Source organism: Chrysochloris asiatica, unplaced genomic scaffold, assembly GCF_000296735.1.
Source record: "Chrysochloris asiatica unplaced genomic scaffold, ChrAsi1.0 scaffold00009, whole genome shotgun sequence".
In the NCBI taxonomy this organism is placed as follows: domain Eukaryota; kingdom Metazoa; phylum Chordata; class Mammalia; order Afrosoricida; family Chrysochloridae; genus Chrysochloris; species Chrysochloris asiatica.
In genome coordinates this window covers 450,642-473,038 of record NW_006408527.1, presented here as the reverse complement: position 1 = coordinate 473,038, position 22,397 = coordinate 450,642, and the positions used below count along the sequence as shown (strand labels likewise).

The window sequence follows — 22,397 nt, the reverse complement described above, 5'->3', positions numbered from 1 at the left end:
CCCCAACGAGATGGATTGACCAATTGGCAGCATCAATGGACTCAAGTGTGGCAATAGTAGTAAGGTTGGCCCAGGATCGGGCAGTGTTTCATTCTACTATGCATAAGGTTGCTATGGATTGGTGCCAACTTGATAGCACCTAACAACAATCTCTTCACATTTTTTCATTCAATAAGCATTGAACAGCATAGGTTACTATGTCATCTTTGTTTTAAAATAATTAATCCTTTTTTTGGGGGGAAAAAAGTGTGCACAGAATTGAATCAATTGTTTAAACTTTTGTAGTTGTTAGGTGCCATCGACTCAGAGACTTTTTGCATAACAGAACAACATACTGCCCAGTCCTGCACCAACCTCACAAATGTTGATACACTTGAGCCCACTGCTGCTGCCACTGTACCAGTTCATCTCGCTGAGGGTCTTCCTCTTTTTCACTGACCCTCCATTTTACCATGCATGATGTCCTTATCCTGGGACAGGTCCCTCCTGATATTTAGCCAAAGTTGAACAGACATATTGTCTTGGCTTCTAAGGAGCATTCTGGTTGTATTGTTTCCAACAACTGATGAAATCATCACCAATATTTTTTATGTGCAATAGCTGCAATTATTGTGTGACTCTGAAAAAGGGTGATTATGTGCTCAAATTGGGCAATTTAGAGACAGTTTTTTAAAGGATCAGTTTTCAAAGGGGCAGGACAAGTACAATGAAACCTAAAGTATTAATAAAATACTCTGAGATATGTTAACAACCAAGTTCTTATATTATTTAAGTGGAGGTTGTCAAAGACAATCCAAAGTTCAGTTATTGTAAATTCACAAGACTCAGTATATATTTGAGTCATATCCATGGCCAATATTTGTTATAACAAAAAGGTAAAGAGTTCAACAAAGGGGAATGGTAAATGGAGCAAAGTTCTAAGGAAACAAGGTACTTGGTTTCAAAGGTTCTCTCCAGTGGAGTTGTAAATGTTGTCAAATAGGGAAGTTCATTAGAAACTCAGTGTTCACTGTTTTTATTGGGCTCTGCTCACATAGGCAGTCCCTGCCTAGCACAGGCCAAAATTTTCAGACTCCCAAAATGTAATGAATGCATGTGTTTGGCATGAATCAAAATACAAAAGTTTTATTTTCAAAGAGTTTAAATTGCCAACTTTGTGGTTCAAACCGACCTTGCAGACAATTACTTATCTTACAGTACCACACCAGGATCCCATGGCTTATAATATGCATACTATATTTCCATAAAATATTCAAGCTAGATACTCTCATGGTTCACTTGTCATTTGTTTCTTTCTATTTTTCGAATTTGCACTGTGATATTCTGTTTCAACTTTTCATTTGCCACATGGCAACAATCAACAGAACACATGATAACAGAACCATTTCCAAATAGTAACCTTATGTATTTGAACTCAAGAGTTAGCCATATTTGGTATGGTCACTTTGATTGATTATACTCTGACCATATTTGATCCTGTCTGTGGATTTGAATTTAAGTCTCTAAACTCTGTTGTTATGATGGAGCCCAAGGCTGTGCCATTGACGTCCTTCTCCAAGAGCCTTGCAATTCATGTCCATTTAGCATTTATTTCGTGAATGATCCTGATGTGGTGCTGTGGGTTAATGTGATGAACTGAAAAACCTGTTTGAAATGCAATATCAGTGGTTCACGCTCACCAGCTAGTCCTCAGAAACCCTATACAGGGTCGTTATGAGTTGGAACTGACATGACAGCCCTTAACAACAACAACAACAACAACAATGGTTATATCTAAAGCTCTGTATGCTTCTCAGAGTTACAGAAGTCATAATTGACCTTTGGGCTATTTTTGTAAGATAGTTATATAGTTTGGGGATGACAAAAAGCAAGGAAGATGTGTCCATTTATTCAAAAAATGTAGAAAATGACTTGTATTGCATGGATACTTCCCTGGCAACAAAAGTTCTTCACACACAAAGGCCCTTCTGAAATGTTTAAAGTTGATTACTTGTTATGACCATCTCTATCTACAGCCTTGTCTGACTCACAGTAGAAATAAATAGCACATGTTTGTGAAATGAGAATTTTCACAGACCTTAAGTTTTTTTATGGTTCAGCACTACTATATGGTGAGTTTGATGGAATTTGAGGGATCAAGAAAAACAATATGACCATGACATAGCTCTGCCCAGCAAGCTATTTACAGGAGTTGATGACTGAAAGCCATGAGGCGGTGGATTCCTCACAGCAGAAGGTCTTCCAGAGGCCAACAGTGCATGGGCTGGCCAGAAAGGGAAAAGTGTATGAAAAACTCAAGGAAGTTGCAGGCAGGGAAGTAGAGAGAGGAAGAGCTTATATATACCTGCAGCAAGATAGGGAGTCTGTAAGTCAGAGAGCTCTGAAGAAAATCAGCATTGTCCTGGTGTGGCACTGTGGGTTAATGCGCCAGATTGCAAAGCCATTTGAAAGGCAAGGTTGGCGGTTCAAGCTCGCCAGCTACTCCTTGGAAACCCTATACAGGGTCACTATGGGTTGGAATTGATTCGATGGCACTTGACAACAACAACAATGTGTGGTGCTGCGGGTTAGCGCTGGACTGCAAAGTTGGTTTGCACCACAAGGTTGGTGGTTCAAGCTTACCAGCTGCTCCTTGGAAATTCTATACAGGGTCACTATGGGTCAGAATCAACTTGACAGTACTTAACAACACCATAATCACAGGGGAGTCCTGATGTGCACTGTGGGTTAATGCACTGCACTGCAAGGTCGGTTTGAACCAAAATGTCAGCGGTTCAAGCTCACTAGATACTCCTTAGAAACCCTAATAGGGTCCCTATGAATTGGAACCAACTCAGCAGTATTTAACAACAACAAAAATTTAACTAGAGGGTTTGATACCATAGAATAAGCACTGTATTACTAACTGCAAGGTCAGTGGTGCAAACACACCAGCTGCTCCATGGAAACCCTATGCAGGATTGCTATGAGTTGAAACCGACTTGATAGTACCTAACAACAACAACATAATTACAGGTTTTCCTTTATCTAAGGCTAGCAAATACTGGGACAGTTTCACAAGATATGTAAAGCAGGCAGGCTCTTAGTGGCTAAAAAAATCTGTTTATTTGGGCTGGTTTCAAAACAACAGGATATATATATAAGTTTGAGTTGGTTATGATGGACTTTTTTGGATTAACTTGCTTCACCTCGTTATTATGACATAAGTTGAGGTCAATACACAGAGGTTCCCTTTTACTTAAATATATGACACACTCTAAGAACAAATATAAGGTGCTCTGTTGCTGTAGTGGTTACGGATTGGGCTGCGAACCTTAAGGTCAGCAGTTCGAAACTACCAGCTGTTCCACAGGAGAAAGATGAGGCTTTCTGCTCTCATAAAATTTTACAGCCTCGGAAACCCTGTAAAGGGTTACGATGAGTCAGAAATGACTTCACGGTACATAACCACGACCACCAAGAACAAATATAAAATCCTGGGCATGAGATATCTTGAACCAAAATTAGAAATTTGAGACGTTATCCACATATTTCATCAAAATTGCCAAGAGTGCCTAAGAATGTGTTTGTTGATTCAGTTATAGTTCCTAGTTCGATGCATAAGTAAGTGCCTAGAATCTTAAAAGCTTTCAAGCAGCTATCCAAACATGACTATTTAGATTTCTCTTTACCTGTGACAACAGAGGGAGAAGCAGAGTCAGAAACAGCAGGAGATTATGGACTATGTGGCTAATTGTCTTCATGAACAACTGCCTCTTTTGCCGTGAGATTCAAAAAACTGGATGGTGATGCTTGATATCATTACCAAACTTCTGGATCATAGATACTTAAAGGGGAAATGCAGAATAAAATGTCAAATTCTCATGGACTCTAGAGCCATGAATGCTGGATGAACCCTGTAAACTATTATCCTGAGATAATCTTAGAACTTTATATAAAAAATATCCACTGAAGGACGGTTTGGTTTAACTAGTAAATGGAATCAAAGTGACAACAGCAACTCAAAAATTTATTAAGAACCTTAATGGGCAATGAGTTTATGTTAGTGGGGGAGGGACAACTCAGAAAATGGGGGTGAGAATGCTATAGACCAGAGAAATGTAATGTATGCCCCTGTATTGTATGTGTAGAAAACATTGAATTTGTTTACTGCATTTTTATGCAAATAACAAATTTCTTTTTGACTCTCCGGACCTTTTCTAATTTATGAAAAATAAGGGATGATTGTGTCTATCTTTTAGGATAAAATAAGGAGAGAGAGAAATGTTGCTAGGTAAACTATCAACATTTTTCTCTGTGTTATATATAACAGAGTCTCTATTCTTACATCCCTAAGAATGGGAAAGGACTCCTTTGGTAATTGTTTTTAGGTGTTGTCATGTGGGTTCCTACTCATAGCACCTTATGCACAACAGAACAAAACACTGCCCTGTTTTATGCCATCCTCACAATTGTTGTCGTGTTCGAACCCACTGTTGCAGTCACTGTTGTCAATAATCCACTCTAGTGAGTGTCTTCCTCTTTTTCACGGATTCTCTACTTTGCTAAGCATGATATCTTCTCCAGAAACTAGTCCCTCCTGATAACATGTCAAAGTATGTGAGATGAAGTCTAGCCATCCTTGTTTACTGTCATGACAATGTAAAAAGTTTAGTCATATAAAACTGGACCAAACTGTTAAAACATAAGTGGAAAGCTTAAAATTAAGCAAAGAAAATGAACAAATTGAAAAGCATTCATTCTTGGAAAACTGCTACAGTGTTGAATAAGAACACCTGGAATCTGTGATGTTTTTGTTGAGGGCTATTTACATATCCTTACCTCTATAGCTGCTGTGCATATTAGCTAGAGTAAGGCTAGCTAAGAAGTCTTGGAAGTGCTAGGCTACTAAGTGAAAGGTCGACTGCTTGAGAAAGATATGGGAGTCTGTTTCTGCAAAGACTGAAAACCTTGGAGTCCCTGTGGGACAGTTCTACTCTTATTCTATTGGTCACTGTGAGTCAACACTACCTTGACAGCAAATGGATTTGGAGAAACCAGGCTAAAAGTATATTTGATATTTTTGATACCAGACGATGCCGATTTAACATAGAATGAGAAGCAAAAACCTATAGCTTTGTTGGCTAAATGTGGCAGACTCAGCTGGGAAGAAATGACAATCCAGAATTTTGTTAGCCTGAAAATGCACTCTTAGTTGAGTTGAGAGGTGAATTTGCCATAGAATAAAGACGGAGTTCTTGGCAACAAGAAAGTCATCAAAAGAACAAGGAGGAGATAAACTCTTCACAAATCCCTGTTAGACTGGGAATTATGCAAATGAGGTGAAAAGGCAAGAAAGTCCAGTGAAGCATAAATACTAAATGAAAAACAGAACTAGCTGCAATTTCTAATGCATTCCTCACCCTCACACATATAGAATATCACAAGCCATTTGTTTTGGAGGCATTTGGGAACAAACTCTACCCAGATTATTTCCTTATCACTAAGATTTCCAGACACAGAGGTGACCTCTAGGAAGCCAGGCTAAAAGTAAATATTAAAATTAAGAAAACTGAGTAAAGGTATCAAGCAGCTGCACATAGCAGTGAAGAATATTTCGCACAATTTAATTCCATGCAAGTTACTAAAAATAAAATTTAACAACATAAATGTGTAGTCTTCAACAGAAAATTATAAGACATTTAAGCATCTGATGCATACTCAGGGGAAAAAAAAAAATCAGTCCATAGAAACATACTCTGAGTGTTTTCCAGTACTGAATGAAGCAGTATGTTCAAAATTAAAGAAAAATGTGATCATGGTGACTATAAAAAAATAACTTCTATAAGAAAATAGAAGTTCTGTGTAGAGCAACTATCAGAGATGATCAGTACAGTAAGTGAAATGAAAACTTCACCAAATGGGCTCCATGGTAGATTTGAAACAACAGAATAAAAAGGCAGCAAACTTAAAGAAAGAACAATAGAGAGTATTTTTTAATTCAGCAATGGGATTTATACAATGCAAATTGGATGGAAAATGAGCAGAGTCTCAGAAACATGAAAGAAATACCCAATGTACCATGAAAGAACATGTGTGTACTGGGAATGGGAGCCTCAGACATGAGAAAATACAGAGAAAGGATGTACTGGTCTAAACTTCACACACATTTTATGTAAAATATTAATTTACAGTTCCAAGAAACACAAAGAGTCCTCCCCCCACCAAAAGAGCTAAAATGAACAGAGAGAATACTGTTACCTGATAGTACATGGAGGGGGATTATAATCATTGTTATGAAACAAAATATATGATTCGTTGAATGTAAAACTGATGATCTACCTTGTAAACTTTCACTCAATTCACAATAAAAACTTGAAAAAAAAAAAGAATGGACTTGGGCCCGCACCTCACACTACTGAAAAAAAAATAAAAATGGATCACAGGATAACTTCTTGGAAGAGGGTAGCAAAGCAGGTATAAGATCCTGATCCTCCCTATGTGAAAACCAATAAAAGCAACTACAAATCAATACTCATCCCTTTAAATACTCTGAAAATTTAGGCAAAGGAGTACAGCAAGGAGCCACACACTGAAGCAAAATCGGACACAATTTATACTAAGTGTTAGTCAAAAGGCAAATAAATGATATAAGGATGAATAAAGACAAAGTTTAAATTGTAGAAAATTTACTGCATCCATTCTCCCTACTTCTTCCCCTCTGGTGTTTGCTCTTCTGAACTGCCACAGAGCTGAAACAATGGTTTGCCTGAACCTAAGTTCTAAAAAGGTCAAGGGAAAGAGCAGTGAGCAAAGACTGAAAGCTGTGCCTTTATAATTGCTACTTGCAGAATTTAGCACTTTCTTAAGTACCATGTATATGGGGAATTGAGAAAGTTAACACATTATTAGTCTAATGTCCTGGACTCAAGAAAAATAAATGACAAGGTGCTAGAAGAAACTGAAAATGGTGGTCCCTTCAAAAAGAACAAGATGAAGAGGGAGAAATCAACTCTGTAGAGTCCTGATATTAAACAGATTGTTGTTGTTAAGTGCCGTTGAGTCGGTTCCGACCCATAGCGACCCTATATAAGGTTTCCAAGGAGCAGCTGGTGAGCTTGAACTGCTGACCTTGCAGTTCAAACGTCTATGCAGTTTGGTACATTAATCCACAGCACCACACCAGGACTCCATTAAACAGATTAGAAGAATTTAAAATAGCAACATTAAGTAAATTCAAAGAAAACCACAGACTTAGGGCTATAGTATATGATGCATAAACAAAACAAGAAAATAAATGAAAAGATAAATAGAATATAGATAAATTAATGAAGTATAAGAAGAATGATTAGTTAAAAACCAAAAAGAAATACTAGAATTAAAGATGCAATAACTAAAATAAAAAACATATTGGAATGAATTAACAGCAGATTTGAAGTGGCAGAAAACCAAATCAGTAAGACTTTGGTAAATGAGAACAAGGTATCTGAAATCACAGAATTTGAAGAGCAAGCAGAAAGAAGTTTCAAGACTGCTGAGTATTAACCAATGGAAATAAAGAACACTATCAATCAAATCACATATGCATGACAGGAAGACCAGAAAGAGACCAGAAAGAAAGAAGTCAGATAGAATATTTAAAAGAAAAAATTTCAAATATGATGAAGTACATGAATTTACACATCCAAGAAGCCCAACACAATACAAGTAGGATGAACTAAAAAAGATCTGCAGTGAGACATACATAATATATCTCTCAAAAACTAAAGACAGAGGATCCTGAAAGCAGCAAGAAAGAAGCAAACTGTTCCACAGCAAAGAACTTCAATAAGATAAATGCCAATTCCTCCTCAGAAAACTTGGAGGCCGAAGGCAGTGAAATATAGAAAGTGTTTAAAGAAAGAACTGTCAAATAAGAATTCTATACCCAACAAACATGCCCTTCAAGAATGAGGGTGAAATGAAGACATTCTCAGATTAATTAAAGTTAGGGTGGATATTATCACATGAAAGGTCTTATAGGAATGGCAAAGGAATATTATTTGTTCTGAACAATGGTAAACTATAAATAAATCTGCAAAGATGGAAAAGAAAGGGAACTAGACAACTTTCAAACATGCGTAGGTTAAAAAAAAAATCTCTACTTAAAGATGATTTTATGGACATGTATAAAGAACAGATTTAAGTTTTCTAATTCTAGGTATGCCCATCACGTTTTATAACGACAAATTCATAAAAAAAATAATAAGTATAGATGCATACTTATTTTGTATGAAATATAAATATAGGACACACAGTATATAAATATGTAATAGATGAAAATAACAATACAATGGAGGAAAGGGGCATGATAGGAATATAGTTTTTGTATGTTACTCTTTGACATGTTTTCTATGTTAAGTAGGTGTTAATTTAAACCAGTTGGTTATAAATGTCACATATCAAATCCAATTCTTATGGTAGCTATAAAGAAATGGCTAAAAAAATGAATATACAAAAAGAAAGTAAAAGGAAATTAAAATGGTTCACTACAAAAAAAAAAGAAAGAAAGAAAACACAAATGTCATTGGTATTGAAGGATAAGAAAGGTATCAAACTCACAAACAATAAAATGGCAAAAGTAAATTATTCCTTATGAGTAATTTCTATAAATGTATATGTATTAAAAATTCTAATCTAAAGCCAGAGAATGGCAGAACAGATTTAAAAAAAAAAAAGATTCCATTACATGCTGATTATAAGAGACACATCTTAGACAAAAAGACACTATTCAATTGAAGATGAGAGGATGGAAAGAAATATTCCATACACTTACCAAAAAAAAAGCTACAATGCCATTCTTAATATCAGAAAAACTAGATACTAATCAAAATATATTACAGGAGACACAGAAGGGTATAATAATAAAAGTGTCAACATATCAAGAATATATAACAATTATAAAGATATATTCATCTAACATCAAAGCCAAAACATGTAAAAGCAATCACTGACAGGACCAAAGAGAGAAATACAGTTCTAGAATAGTTATAGACTTTAATATACCACTTTCAATAATGGATGGAGCATCTAGATCAAAGTTCTGGGGAAATGGCAGATTTGAACAATGCTATAGATCCTAATATGGCACTACAGAATAATCACTGGACTGGTAAGAACTAGGTCAGCTGTTCAAATCCATCATCTGATCTTAGAAATCCCTATACAGATTTGCTATGCGTCAGAACCAACTTGATGGCACACAACAGCAGACCAATTACTACCACTCATCTGTCAGTTTTTCACACTATGGTGGCTTGTGTTGCTGTGATGTTAGAAGCTATACCATCAGTACTTTTAATACTGGCAGGGTACCCCTGAAGGATAGGTTTCAGTAGAGTTTCTAGACTAGCACAGCCTAGGAAGGAGAGATGGACTACTTCTGAAAGGTTAGCCACTGAATACTTTATGAATAGCAGTGGAACACTGCCTGATATAATCATGGAAGATGAGCCTTTCGAATTGGAAAGCATTCAAAATTCAACTGCCTCCTGAAAGTAGAGTTGATCTTCATGAGTAAGACTGAACAGAACTTTAGGATCTTCATTTGCTGATGGAGCAAAATTCAAAACGAGAAGAAACAGCTGCAAACATCCATTAATAATTGGAAAATTCATGGAAGTATGAAATATAAATCTAAGAATTTTGGAAGTCATAAAAGATGAAACTGAATGCATAAAGATCCATATCTTAGGGATTAGTGAGGTGAAATGGAATGGTATTGTCTATTTTGAATTAGGAAATTATATGATTTACTATGCTGGGAACAACAAACGGGAGAGGAATGTCATTACATTCATTCTCAAAATGAGCACTTCTAAGTCTGTAAGTACAATGCTGGCTGTGATAGAATAATATTCATACACCTAAAAGGAAAACCAGTTAATAAGACTATTATTCAAGTTTATGCACTAGACACAAAAGACAATGATGAAGAAATACAAGAGTTCTATCAACTTCTGCAGTTTGAAAAAGATCAAACACACAATCAAGATGCATTAAAAATTACATGATTGGAATGAGAAACTTGTAACAAAAAGGAAGTAGTTGGAAAATATGACCTCGTTGATAGAAGCAATGTTGGCGATCGCATGATAGAAGTTTGTAAAACCAATGATTTCTTCATTCCAAATACGTTTTTTCAACAAAATAGACAGCAACTAAACACATGGACCCCACCAGATGGAATGCACAGTATTAAAATTGATTACATATGTGAGAAAAGATGATGGAGAAGCTCAATATCATAGCCAAAAAAAGAACAGAGCAGACTGGAACGGATCACCAATTATTCATATACAAGTTCAGGCTGGTATTAGAAAACAAAAAGGAAAAACCATGCTCAACATTTCTCAAGTTGAAAGAACTGAAGAAAAATTCAAATGAGAAGATTCTATGAGCAAAATCGAGTCCTGGTGTGATTTTGTAAGATAAGCATCAGACCACAAGATTGGTTAGAACTGCAACATCAGCAATTCAAATTCACCAGCTGCTCCTCAGAAACCCTTTACAGGGTGACTGTGAGTTGGAACTTACATTTAACAACAATGAGCAAAATAATGAATTACACAGAAAGCATCAAAAGAAGATGAAATGTAAACAGAGTCACTGTATCAAAAACAACTGGTCAATGTTTAACCATTTGAAGAGATAGCATATGATCAAGAACCAATGGTACTGATGGAAGAAGTCCAAGTTGTACTGAAAGCATTGGTGAAAAACAAGGCTCCAGGAACTGATGGAATACAAATTGAAATCTTTCAACAAACTGATGCAGCACTGGAGGTGCTCACTCACTTATGCCAAGAAACTTAGAGGATAGCTACCTGGCCAAATGGAAGATATCTATATTTGTGTACACTCTCCCCAAAATGCGACCCAAGAGAATATGGAAATCTTGGAACAATATCATTAATATCACATGCAAATAAAATTTTGCTGCAGGTAATTAAAAAATGGTTGCAGCCATGTGTTGACAGGGGAATGCCAGAAATTAAAATTGAATTTGGAAGAGATCATGGACCTAGAAGAGGTCATGAACCTAAAGCAAAGAATATCAGAAAGATGTTCACTTGTGCTTTATTGACTTTGAAAAGACATTCAACAGTGTGCATTATAGTATCAAAGGATGGGTAACATTGTGAAGAATGAGAATCCTAGAACAATTAATTGTGCTCCTAAGGAACCTGTACATAGAACAACAGGCAGTTAGTTATTAGAACAAAACAAGGGGACAGTGAGTGGTTTAAAATCAGGAAAAGTGTATATCTAGGTTGCATCCTCAGATTATACTTTTTCAGCCTGAATGCTGACCGATAATCAGAGTAGCTGGATTATATGAAGATAAATGTGGCATCACTAACATCAGCAATATGTCAATGACACAACCTTGCTTGCTTGAAGCCAAGAGAATTTAAAATACTTGTTAATGCAGATTAAGACTACAGCTTTTAGTATGGATTTTACCTCAATGTAAAGAAAGCAAAAATCCTCACAACTGCACCAATAAATAGCATCATGAGTAATGGAGAAAACATCAAAGTTGTTAAAGACTTCATTTTGATTGGATTCACAATCAATGATCATGTGAGCAACAATCAAGAAATCAAATGACTTATTGCATTAAGCAAATCTGCTGCAAAAAGACCTCTTTAAAGTGTAAAAGAGGAAAGACATTGCTTTGAGGACTGAGGTGTGCCTGACCCAAGCCATGATATTTTCAATTGCCTTATATGCATATAAAAGTTGGACAATTACCAAAAAAGATGATAGAAAAACTGATGCAGGTGAATTATTGTGTTAGTGAAGAATACTGAACATAACGTGAACTTACACAAGAACAACTAATCTGTCCTAGAAGAAATACAGCCAGAAATTTCCTTAGAAGCAAAGATGGCGAGAGTTCATTTCTCGTACTTTAGACATATAGTTAGGAAGGACCAGTCTCTGGAGAAGGACATCATGTTTGGTAAAGTGAAGAGTCACAGAAATGGAGGAAGACCCTTAATGAGATGCAGTGATACAGTGGTAGCAACAATGACTTCAAATGTAATCACAATTCTGAGGATTGGCACAGGATTGGGCAGTGTGTCTTCTATTATGCAGAGGGTCGCTGTGAGTCAGAGGCAACTCAACAACACCTAATGACAACAACACAGACCAAATTACAAGCCCTGATGGTGCCGTGAGTTATGCATCGTACTGTTAACTGCATGGTTGATGGTTCAAACCTACCACTGCTGGTTAAGATTATATGTCAACTTGGCTGCATCATGATTTTCGGAGGTTTTGCCATTGTGTGATGGTGTAAATTGGAAGTTCTATAAGAATATCATTTGGCAGTTATGTAATGATGCACTCATTCTCTACTTTGTGCTCTGATGTGATAGTCCTTCATTTTTACATATCAACTTTTCACATTAACACCCTGGTCTTTGGAACCAAATCATGGCAATAAGTGAGGAGTAGATGTATGTACAAGAGTCCAAAGCGGAAACAACCTAAATGTCTATCAGCTTATAGAAACAATGGAATACTATTCAGCCATAAAGAGAAATGAAGTTCTGATTCATGCTACAACATATAAATTATTATTGTAAGTGAAATAGGTCAGATGAAGAAGAAAAAACACTGTATAATCCCACTGATATGAACCATCCAGAATTGACAAACATATTGAGAACAGAGTTTTATACTAATTACCAGGCACAAAAAGGAGACCTAAAAAGGGGGGTGGGGCACTATCTAAGAGGTACTGACTTTCTGTCAAGGGTGATTGAAAATTTTGAAAACAAATAGTGTTGAAACTTGTCCAATATGATAAATGTCATTAGTTCTACTAAATTGTACTTGCAAACCTATTGAAATGCCACATGTTATATATACTTGTACTGTAAGAAAAGATGGATTGAAGAACTAAATGTAAGAGTTAAAAGCATAAAGCCTTAGAAGCAAACATATGTGCAAATATGCATGAACATGGATTTGTCAACATATTGTTAGACATGATACAAAGTATGAAGATGAGTCAAAAACTATCCGTACTCTGAGTATATTAAAGCACTCGTCCACATCCATGGCTGATGACAACATTAAGTGTGCACATGAAATGATTCTATAGAATAGACAAATAACAGTAGATTATGTGGTAAATCATTTTCAAACCAGACAAGGTTCTGCCTATGAAATAATGCACAATAGACTTGGGTTTTGGAATGCTTATGTAAGATGGGTACCGAAACAACTCATGGAGAAGCACAAACAGAATTGTTTGGGCATCTGCAAATAAAATTTGGACCTCTACTCATAGGAAGGTAAAGGTTTCATTAAAAAACAAATGTTACTGGTGACGAGACATGGATTCATCAGCAGCAGTATGAAAGTAAGCGACAGAGTGTAGAATAAAAACATCCTCAACCATTGACCAAGAAAAAGTTCAAAAGTCAACCACCAGTTGGAAAATTGATGCTACAGTTTTCTGGAATCCCCAAGGGCCAGTGTTGGAACATTATCTGCAAAAACTTTGTTTTAAGGTATCATAGTCCTGATCTTGCTCCATCCGACTTTCACCTGTTTGGCTCCCTTGAAAGCAGCCCTTCAGGGACAAAGATTCACCTTTGATGAAGAAGTGCAGGCAGCAGTGCATTCGTGGTTTACAGCTCAGCTTAAAACATTTAAATTAGGAAATATGAAAGCATGTTGCCAGATGGACAAAGTTTACTGAAAAGCAAGATTATGTTTAAAAAATGATGTGTTTGCCTTTTCTGAAAATTGATTAAAATAAATTCTATAGCCAGAGTCCAGATACTGTTTGACTCACCCTCATAATTAACAATAGATTTCTTTCTTTCTCTCAATTTTAAGTCTTTGTGGGAGCAGAAAGCCTCATTTTTCTTCCACCGAGTGATTGGTGGGCTTGAACTGCGGACCTTGTGGTTGGCAGTACAGTGCTTAAGTGACAGAGTCACCATGCTCCAATAATAGCATATAGATAAGCAAAGTGAAAGTCAGCAATGCTGTTAGGAATGTGAGAAAGGAAATGAGAATATTGTATGTTATCTGTACAGTTTATGAAGTATTGCCATTGTTGTTAAGTGCCGTTGAGTCAGTTCTGACTTATAACGACTCTGTATAGGGTTTCCAAGGAGCAGCTGGTGAGCTTGAACTCCTGATCTTGCAGTTCAACACAGCTTGCAGTCTAGTGCATTAACCTGCAGCACCATACCAGGGCTCCATTTATGAAATGGAATAGTTTTATTTGAAAGTGAATAAATTAGTTTTAATATCCACTGCAAGCCCTAGGACAACCATAAAATAAATTTCAGAGAAATACAATGAATGTTCTAAGAGTGAGTGGATTCAAGGAATGCATGAGTAAAATCAGAAAATGTAGAAACTGAGAGACAGATTTTTATAAAATGAAGAAATACAAAATAAATGTAACAAGTAGAAAACAGTTACTAAAAGGGTAGAGATTAATCAAGCCATATCAAGAATCACTTTAAATATAAATGATCTATATGAACACCTAAAAGAGACCACCAATATACACCCACGAGATGACTATAATGAAATATACCCAATGGCAAGTATTGCAGAGACTATAAAGAAACTTGATCTTCTAGGCACTGCAGTCAGAAAGTAAAATGGTAGTTAGTCATAATGGAAAATAGTTTGGTAACTTTACTTTTAATTTTAAAACACATTCAATATACAAGGTAGCTGTTTTTTCATTCTTAGGTATACCCAAGAAACATAAAACATCTTTCCACACAAAGATATCCATTGGACGTATAACAAAATACATCCATATGTTCATGCGAACATTATTCATAATAGCCAAACAGTAGACACAACCTACAGATCCCTGGTGGTGAAACGATTAAGCACTGCTGCGAATTGAGAGTTTGGTGGTTTGAATCTATCAAGCAGCTCTGTGAGAGAAAGACTTCACTATCTTCTCTCTAGAAAGATCGCAACCTAGAGAACCCTATGGGACCATTCGACTCTGTCATACGGGTTCACTATGAGTCAAAATTGACACTATGGCACCTAATAACAACTACAAAAATAATTGATATGCCTACCAACTGCTCAAGAAATAAAATGCTATATTTCAAGAAAATGGAATTTTTGTTGTTAAGTGCAGTCAAGTGTGTTCCAACCCATAGCGACCCTGAAAGTGGAATATTCTTCAGAAATTATAGTAACAATCTACTGAGACATGGTAAGTGAAAAAAAAAAAAAGTCAGACACAAGATATGAATTATTACATAATTACATTTACGTAAAATTTCTAGGTAATGCAAAATTACAGCATCAAAAAAACTAGCTGTTTGGGGATAGAAGTTTGTTTGAGTGGGTAGTTGACTAAAATGCACAAAAAGAAACTATTTTCTGGAATGATAGGATAATTCTACATTTGGATTGTAGTGATGCTTGTACTACTAAAAAATTACTAAACTGTATACTTCAAATTGATTCATTAATCTAGAAACTCTACCTCAATAAAGATGCTTTTAAAAAGGGTTCTAAGAGGCTCTAGTAACAGATGTAGGAAAATGTGAATTTTAAAAAGATGGATATATGACCAAATATAAACATAATAGTGAGAACAATGTCCCCAAAACTAAAACACACGAGTTATGTATGACTGGTTAAAAACAAATTTTATATACATATATATCGGTATCTGTGTATTTATGTGTGAAATTGTTTTAAAGTTATGTGTGAAATTGTTTTAAAGTTAACTTTTGGTTGGCCAGAAGCCCAGGGCAAACTGGAATATCATTCAGTGTGAAAGCATAAAGACATCAGAACTATTTAATTTCTATTTTGCTTTGCTTCTCCAATCAAGGAAATTGCTCTCATTTTTTACAATATGAAACAATTATTGATAGGAAAGAAATGAATCAATCCCATGAATAATGGAGCCTGGTGTGGTGCTATAGGAGCAGCACTGCAAACTACAAGATCGGCCATTCAAATCCACCATCTGCTCCTTAGAAACTCTATAGAGGATCACTATAAGTCAGAATTGACTCAATGATACTTTATAAAAAATCGTCTAACTATTTTATCTAAATTCATGTTTCCGGATGCTGTAAAGGGTAGCCTAGAATTCTCAACCCAATGTCTGTCACTATTGCCACTCCTCCCCCAAAATGTGACCTCTAAAGAAAGGAAAATTATAATAATAGTTACAAATCCATGGACGCCATGACACATGCTGACTTTTCAAAGGAAACATAGATTTTTTATATCTGTTGGAGGCACAGTAAAATACTATGAGGTAGTTCACAGTTTAAACAATAGGTAGCACTACATCCCTTTCAATAGCATGTGAATTGAGTTTTCAACCGTTGCTAGAAAAAAGAGCAAGTATGATGTGAAAACCAAGATGAAAAAGGAAACAATGCTGACACCTTTCACTCATGGCCCAAAGGTCAACATTACTTGCTCCCCTCATTCACTCTCTTATATTATCAGAATTTCTATCACTCTTGCTGACTGTTCTGAGTATCTTTGAAATTAGAAATTCAACCTAAGTTTTGTAATGAATTACTTCTGACAAAATTGAACTAACTTTTTACATTGTTATTTGGTACTACCGAGTCAGTTCTGACTCATAGAGACACTGTATAGGATTTCTGAGGATTGACTAGTGGATTTGAACCATCCACCTTGCAGTTCAAACTAACCTAGCAGTTCATTGTTTCCCCTATAGTACCACACCAGAAATGGTTGTTAAACAAAACAGCAGTAGCAACAATCACACACGCATACACAAAGACGTTGTTTAAAGAATGTACTCAATGCTAAGTATCAAAAATTTAAAAGGATAGAAAATCAAAAGGAACATATCCAGGAAATAATAATTAAAGATGCAAAAGTTTTTTGAATGATGACAAATCAGAAGCATTTTGAAAGACCACAGTGATTAGACCAGAAAAGGAAGTACTTAAACATCATCCACTAAGAAACTTAGGCAAAGTTTTTAATGACCAGAGTATACCATTTTCCCTGTGTATAAATCTTAGACTATGTCTCATGTGCAGAAATATAGGTAGCAAAAATTTAGAACTGATGTCAATACTTTCATACAAACTTCGTGGTAGAACTGATCAAGAGTAGTTAAAATTGGGTATGTGATATTTAATACTGTCACAATTCTATGATAGATGATCTACAATTCACATTCAAAAGAAATATGCTAAAATTTATGTTGCATACAAAACAAGTCATTACATAGTTAATCAGTGAATCACAAATGCCAAATAAATGCCCAACAAAACACACATTTGTATTTTGTTGTTGTTGTAGTTAAGTGCTGAGTCGGTAATGACTCATAGCAACCCTATGCACAACAGAACAAAACACTGTCTGGTCTTGGGCCAACCTCAGAATTGTTCCATGCTTGAGCCCACTGATGCTGCCACTTGCCAAACCATCTCGCTGGGGGTCTTCCTCTTTTTTTCTGACCTTCCACCTTTCCAAACATGATATCCTTCTCCAGCAACTGGTCCCTCCTGACGATATGTCCAAAGTGTGAGAGACGAAGTTTGGCCATCAAAAGCATCAATTATTCTACAGTCTTCCTTATTCACTGTCCAACTTACGCATGCATTTGAAGTTACTGAAAATACCATGGTAGCATCAAGCGCACCTTAGTCCTCAAGCCAACAGCTTAAAAGGTCTTGTACAGCAGATTTGCCTAATGTAATATGCTGTTTGATTATTGACTGCTGCTTCCATGAGTGTTGATGGTTGATCCAAGAAGAATGAAGTCCTTGACAACTTCAATCTTTTCTCCACTGATAAGAATGTTGTTTATTGGTTCATTAGTGAGGATTTTGGTTTTCTTTATATTGACATGCACTATCCATACCAAAGGCTGTGCTCTTTGATATTCATCAGTAAATATGTTAAGTCTTCTTCACTTTCAGCAAGCAAGGTTGTATCATCTGCATATCGCAGGTTGTTAATGAGTCTTCCTCCAATCCTGATGCCACGTTTTTCTTCATAGAACCCAGCTTCTTGGATAATTTGCTCAGCATACAGGTTGAATAAGTATGGTGAAAGACTACAACCCTGTCGTACACCTTTCTTAATTTTAAACCTTCCAGTGTTCCCATGTTCTGTTCGAGAAACTACCTCTTGGTCCATGTACAGGTTACTCACGAGCACAATTAAGTGTTCCAGAATACTCATACTTTGCAATGTTGTCCATAACTTGTCATGATCCACACAATCGTAAGCCTTCACATAAGCTATACCCGTGGCATAGCTTCCAGAATCACAGCAACTCACAAGCCACCACAGTAGGACAAACTGACAGACAAGTGGTGGAATTTGTGTTTAGGTTGCTTTTATTCCCAAAAGAAACACAAATATTTCAAGTTTTCCTTTGCAGATGGTATATACTAAAATCCAGTGATGTTGTGGAAACACAAAATACTGAAGAAAGACTACAACAATTCAAAATCTGAATAAATCATATTAATCATTAACTATATATTGCCTTCCATTACCTCAAAAATCTAGTACAAGCGCTATGGATACAATCTTCTTTTGCTTATTTCTCTCTCCCCTGAAAGAACAAAGCTCAATTCCAGGAATGCTAGTTTGTGGGCACCTATCATAACCTGTAGTGTAGTGGTTACGAATCGGGCTGTGAACCTTAAGATCAGCGGTTTGAAACTACCAGCCACTCCGCGAGAGAAAGATGAGGCTTTCTACTCCCGTAAAGATTTACACCCTCGGAAACCCTGTACAGGGTCTCTATGGGTCGGAACCGACTCGACAGCACTTAACAATAACAACAACAATCATAACCTGAGAGAAAGATGAGGCTTTCTGCTCCCATAATGATTTACAGCCTCAGAAACCTTTCACAGGGTCTCCATGATTCGGAACTGACTTCACAGCACATAACCAACCAACCATCATAATTTGTGGCATTTCCTAGACACAGTCTCTGGAAACCCCAAGGAGAATATGTATTGCATAGTATACTGTAGAGGACTCCTAACTATATATTCCCCAGGTAGGCATACACAGTTGTGAAGGAAATATAAGGAATCTTTACTATGTTATAAAATCATTGGAGTCTAGGTGAATTGAAGGCATTAAAGAATGGTATGGAGGTAAGATAGTTAAAAGATACTAATATATCATTATTGGCTTAAAGAAGTTCAACAATATTGATGAGAAACATGTTTTAACAATCCATACAACTTAATCCATACATTCCATACAATAAGAAAAGAGTATCAAAATTAGAATAAGTAATTGTTGTTAAGTCAGTTCTCCAGTCAGTTCCAACTCATAGAGACCCTGTACGTGGTTTCTGAGGAACAGCTGGTAAGTTTGAGCCAGTACCCTATAGCATCATACCAGGACTCTGGAATAAGTAATATACTATAATAAATAATAATAATAGCATAGTAACAATAAACAACAAAAAATATTTCATTATTAAGACTCTATACAGTGTAGTCCTGTTGTGTTACTGTAGGATAAGCACTTGACTGCTAACCATAAGGCTGGTGGTTCAAACCCACCAGGCGCTCCTTGGAAACCCATATAGAGGGTTGCTCTGGGTCAGAACCAGAGTCATGTAAGTGCTATACGATGGCACTTAACAACAACAATAACCCATATATTGGGGGGAGAGATGGTGATGATATACAAACTCACAATGTATAATGATAAATCTTCTATTTGTCATAGAAAACTGCAAATTTCAGTTTGTTGGGATTATCCTGATCGTTTCTGTTGAAAGTCCATGTTCTAGGAAAGCCAGGAATTGGATCTCACTCTATGGTGATTTCATTTCCACAAACCTTTGTAAATTTCCTGCTATAAACATATTTAAATGATCTTATCAATAAAATAGCACAAATTTCATTTAGTATATATTTTTTCTTGCATAAATTTCCTTACATTGTACCTCAGCCTTTCTGATAGGTTCTAAGTGGAGAAAGAAAACAGCAAGATACTTTCTCCTGCATGGTACTGCTTCATATGCCAACTCAGGGCCAGAGTTCACTTACTTTTGCTTCAACCCAATAGACTGTTGACATCCAAATGGCTTGCACTGGGAACACACACATCACACTTTGAGCCAGTGACAAATCGTTTACAGAAACACTGACCCGTGACAGAATGACAGCTTTCATTCAAGGCTCCTGAGACATGACAATTGCAAGGCTGGCATCTGAAAACAACACAAAGACACCATCAAAAAGAATAGTATTTTGATCAATAATTCATAGTGTTTTAAGTTATACCTGTCAATAACATTGCTTTTACCCAATTTATTAAAAAGGATGCTCAAGCCAAACAAGAAAACACAAAATAAAATAAGATAAAACACATAAAGGTCCTCAGGGTAAAACCTATGTGACACCTCGCCTGTGTAAACTAACTGATGGCAAAGGTATCATATTGATTATTTTGAATACCTGCTGTTCTGTTAAAAAATACTGTACATTTTGCTTTCTCATAAAAGCAGTTCTCCTGTCAGCTAAAAAAAATTATTTTTATTGTTGTTAAGTGCTGTTAAGACATTTCTGACTCATAGGGACCATGAATAGAGTTTCCAAGGAGCACCTGGTGGGTTTGAATCACCTACCTTAAGGTTAGCTGTCCGGTGCTTATCGTATGGGGTCACACCAGAACTCTAAAAATTCAGATTAGGTACCCATAAAGTGATCTTTTCAAGAAACTATCCAGTTGTGAAATAGAAAATGGGACAGGATAGCCATTGTTCTCACAAAGAAATCTTGAAATTCTATCATTTGTCTTATTAAGACTAAGTTTCACTAAGATCATACAGAGTTATAGTCTGAGGGACATATGTTTAAAAAAACATATGTTTCCTTAATACAGTTTATATTTTCATTTTCTATTTGATGCACTAAACTAAACCCATTTTTCAGAATGACTGGAAACTAGAATGTTATTCTGATTTATGAAAAGATGTTAAGGATACAAATACTTGTATAATGAGATAACTTCCTCCGACTTAAATTTATTAGACCCAAAGTTACCTGTAAAAATTACTGTCCTGGCATTTTGCCGTAATAGAAACTGAAACCTGTTTCCTTGGAGTCAATTATTCAATCACTTAGCCTGTGCCAAAGGCATTGATTAGGATAAGCAATTTTGGCACCATAATGCATTAGAGAAGCAAAAGCAGTGCATGTAAGAAGACCACTCATCTTTAAATGGGGGCTCTCTATAGGGTACATTTAAGCAACATTAAATGGGCTCACCTAGATTTTCCAATAAAGATAGTGGATGGATACAGTTACTTTACCCCACTTCAACTTTTACCGTGTGAACTCTTGGGTAATCACTCAACACCCTTAAAAAGGCCGATAAAAGCTAAGGCTGCCAAATAAGCTGCAAATTTGCTTTATGGACTAATATCACCTTGGGAATAAATAAAATACACTTTTTCTTGATAACAGCTGCACTGTAGCTTGTCCTTTTTATGGTCACCATAAAAGGACATTTCCCCCCGCAAACAATTATATTCCATCCTTCATCTACAGACATTGCATCAGAACTCCATTTCAAATAGATATTTTGTTTGGGTTACTTAAGTGTTTGAGCTGAAGAGCATTATGCATTGAAATTAAAATGGAATTATAAAAGCTACAAAATATTTGCTTTGCTCTTAAATTTCTTTATATGCTATTGCCTAGACCATATTATTTGTAGTCTTTAATGTAATATTGGTGAACATAAACAATAAGAGGAAAGCTGGGGTACATACACACACACATACATACAACTATATACATATATATTTCATTTTGTTTTGTTGTGCATAGGTCACTGTGAATTGGTACCAACTCGATGACACCTAACAACAATTTTATATATATATATATATATATAGACAGATAGATAGATAGATAGATAGATATAGATAGATAGATAGATATAGTTATAGACATAGATATAGATAGATATAGATATGTGTGTGTGTATGTATATATACAACTATATATGTATGTGTGTGTGTATATATATATACACAACTATACACACACACACACATATATATAGTTGTTAGGTGTCATCAAGTTGGTACCAATTCATAGTGACCTATGCACAACAAAACAAAATGAAACACTGCCTGGTTCTGCACCAACCTCATAATCATTTCCATATTAGAACCCATTGCTGCTTCCACTGTGTCAATCCATCTCATTGGGAGTCTTCCTCTTTTTCTCCGACCCTCCACTTTACCAAACATGATATCCTTCTCCAGGGACTGATTCTTCCTGATAACATATCCAAAGTATGAGAGATGAAGTCTGGCCGTCCTGGCTTCCAGTGAGCATTCTGGCTGTACTTCTTCCAAC

At 36.0% G+C, this 22,397-nt stretch overlaps 1 protein-coding gene across 1 annotated transcript in view; it reads right to left on the bottom strand.

Annotated features, from left to right (window-relative positions):
- Positions 1–22,397, bottom strand: part of USH2A (Usher syndrome 2A (autosomal recessive, mild)) — a 1,370,557-nt gene that overhangs the window by 991,046 nt on the left and 357,114 nt on the right. The window contains 1 exon segment of the mRNA XM_006834191.1: positions 20,073–20,236. Within this exon segment, the coding sequence (XP_006834254.1) occupies positions 20,073–20,236 (164 nt within the window).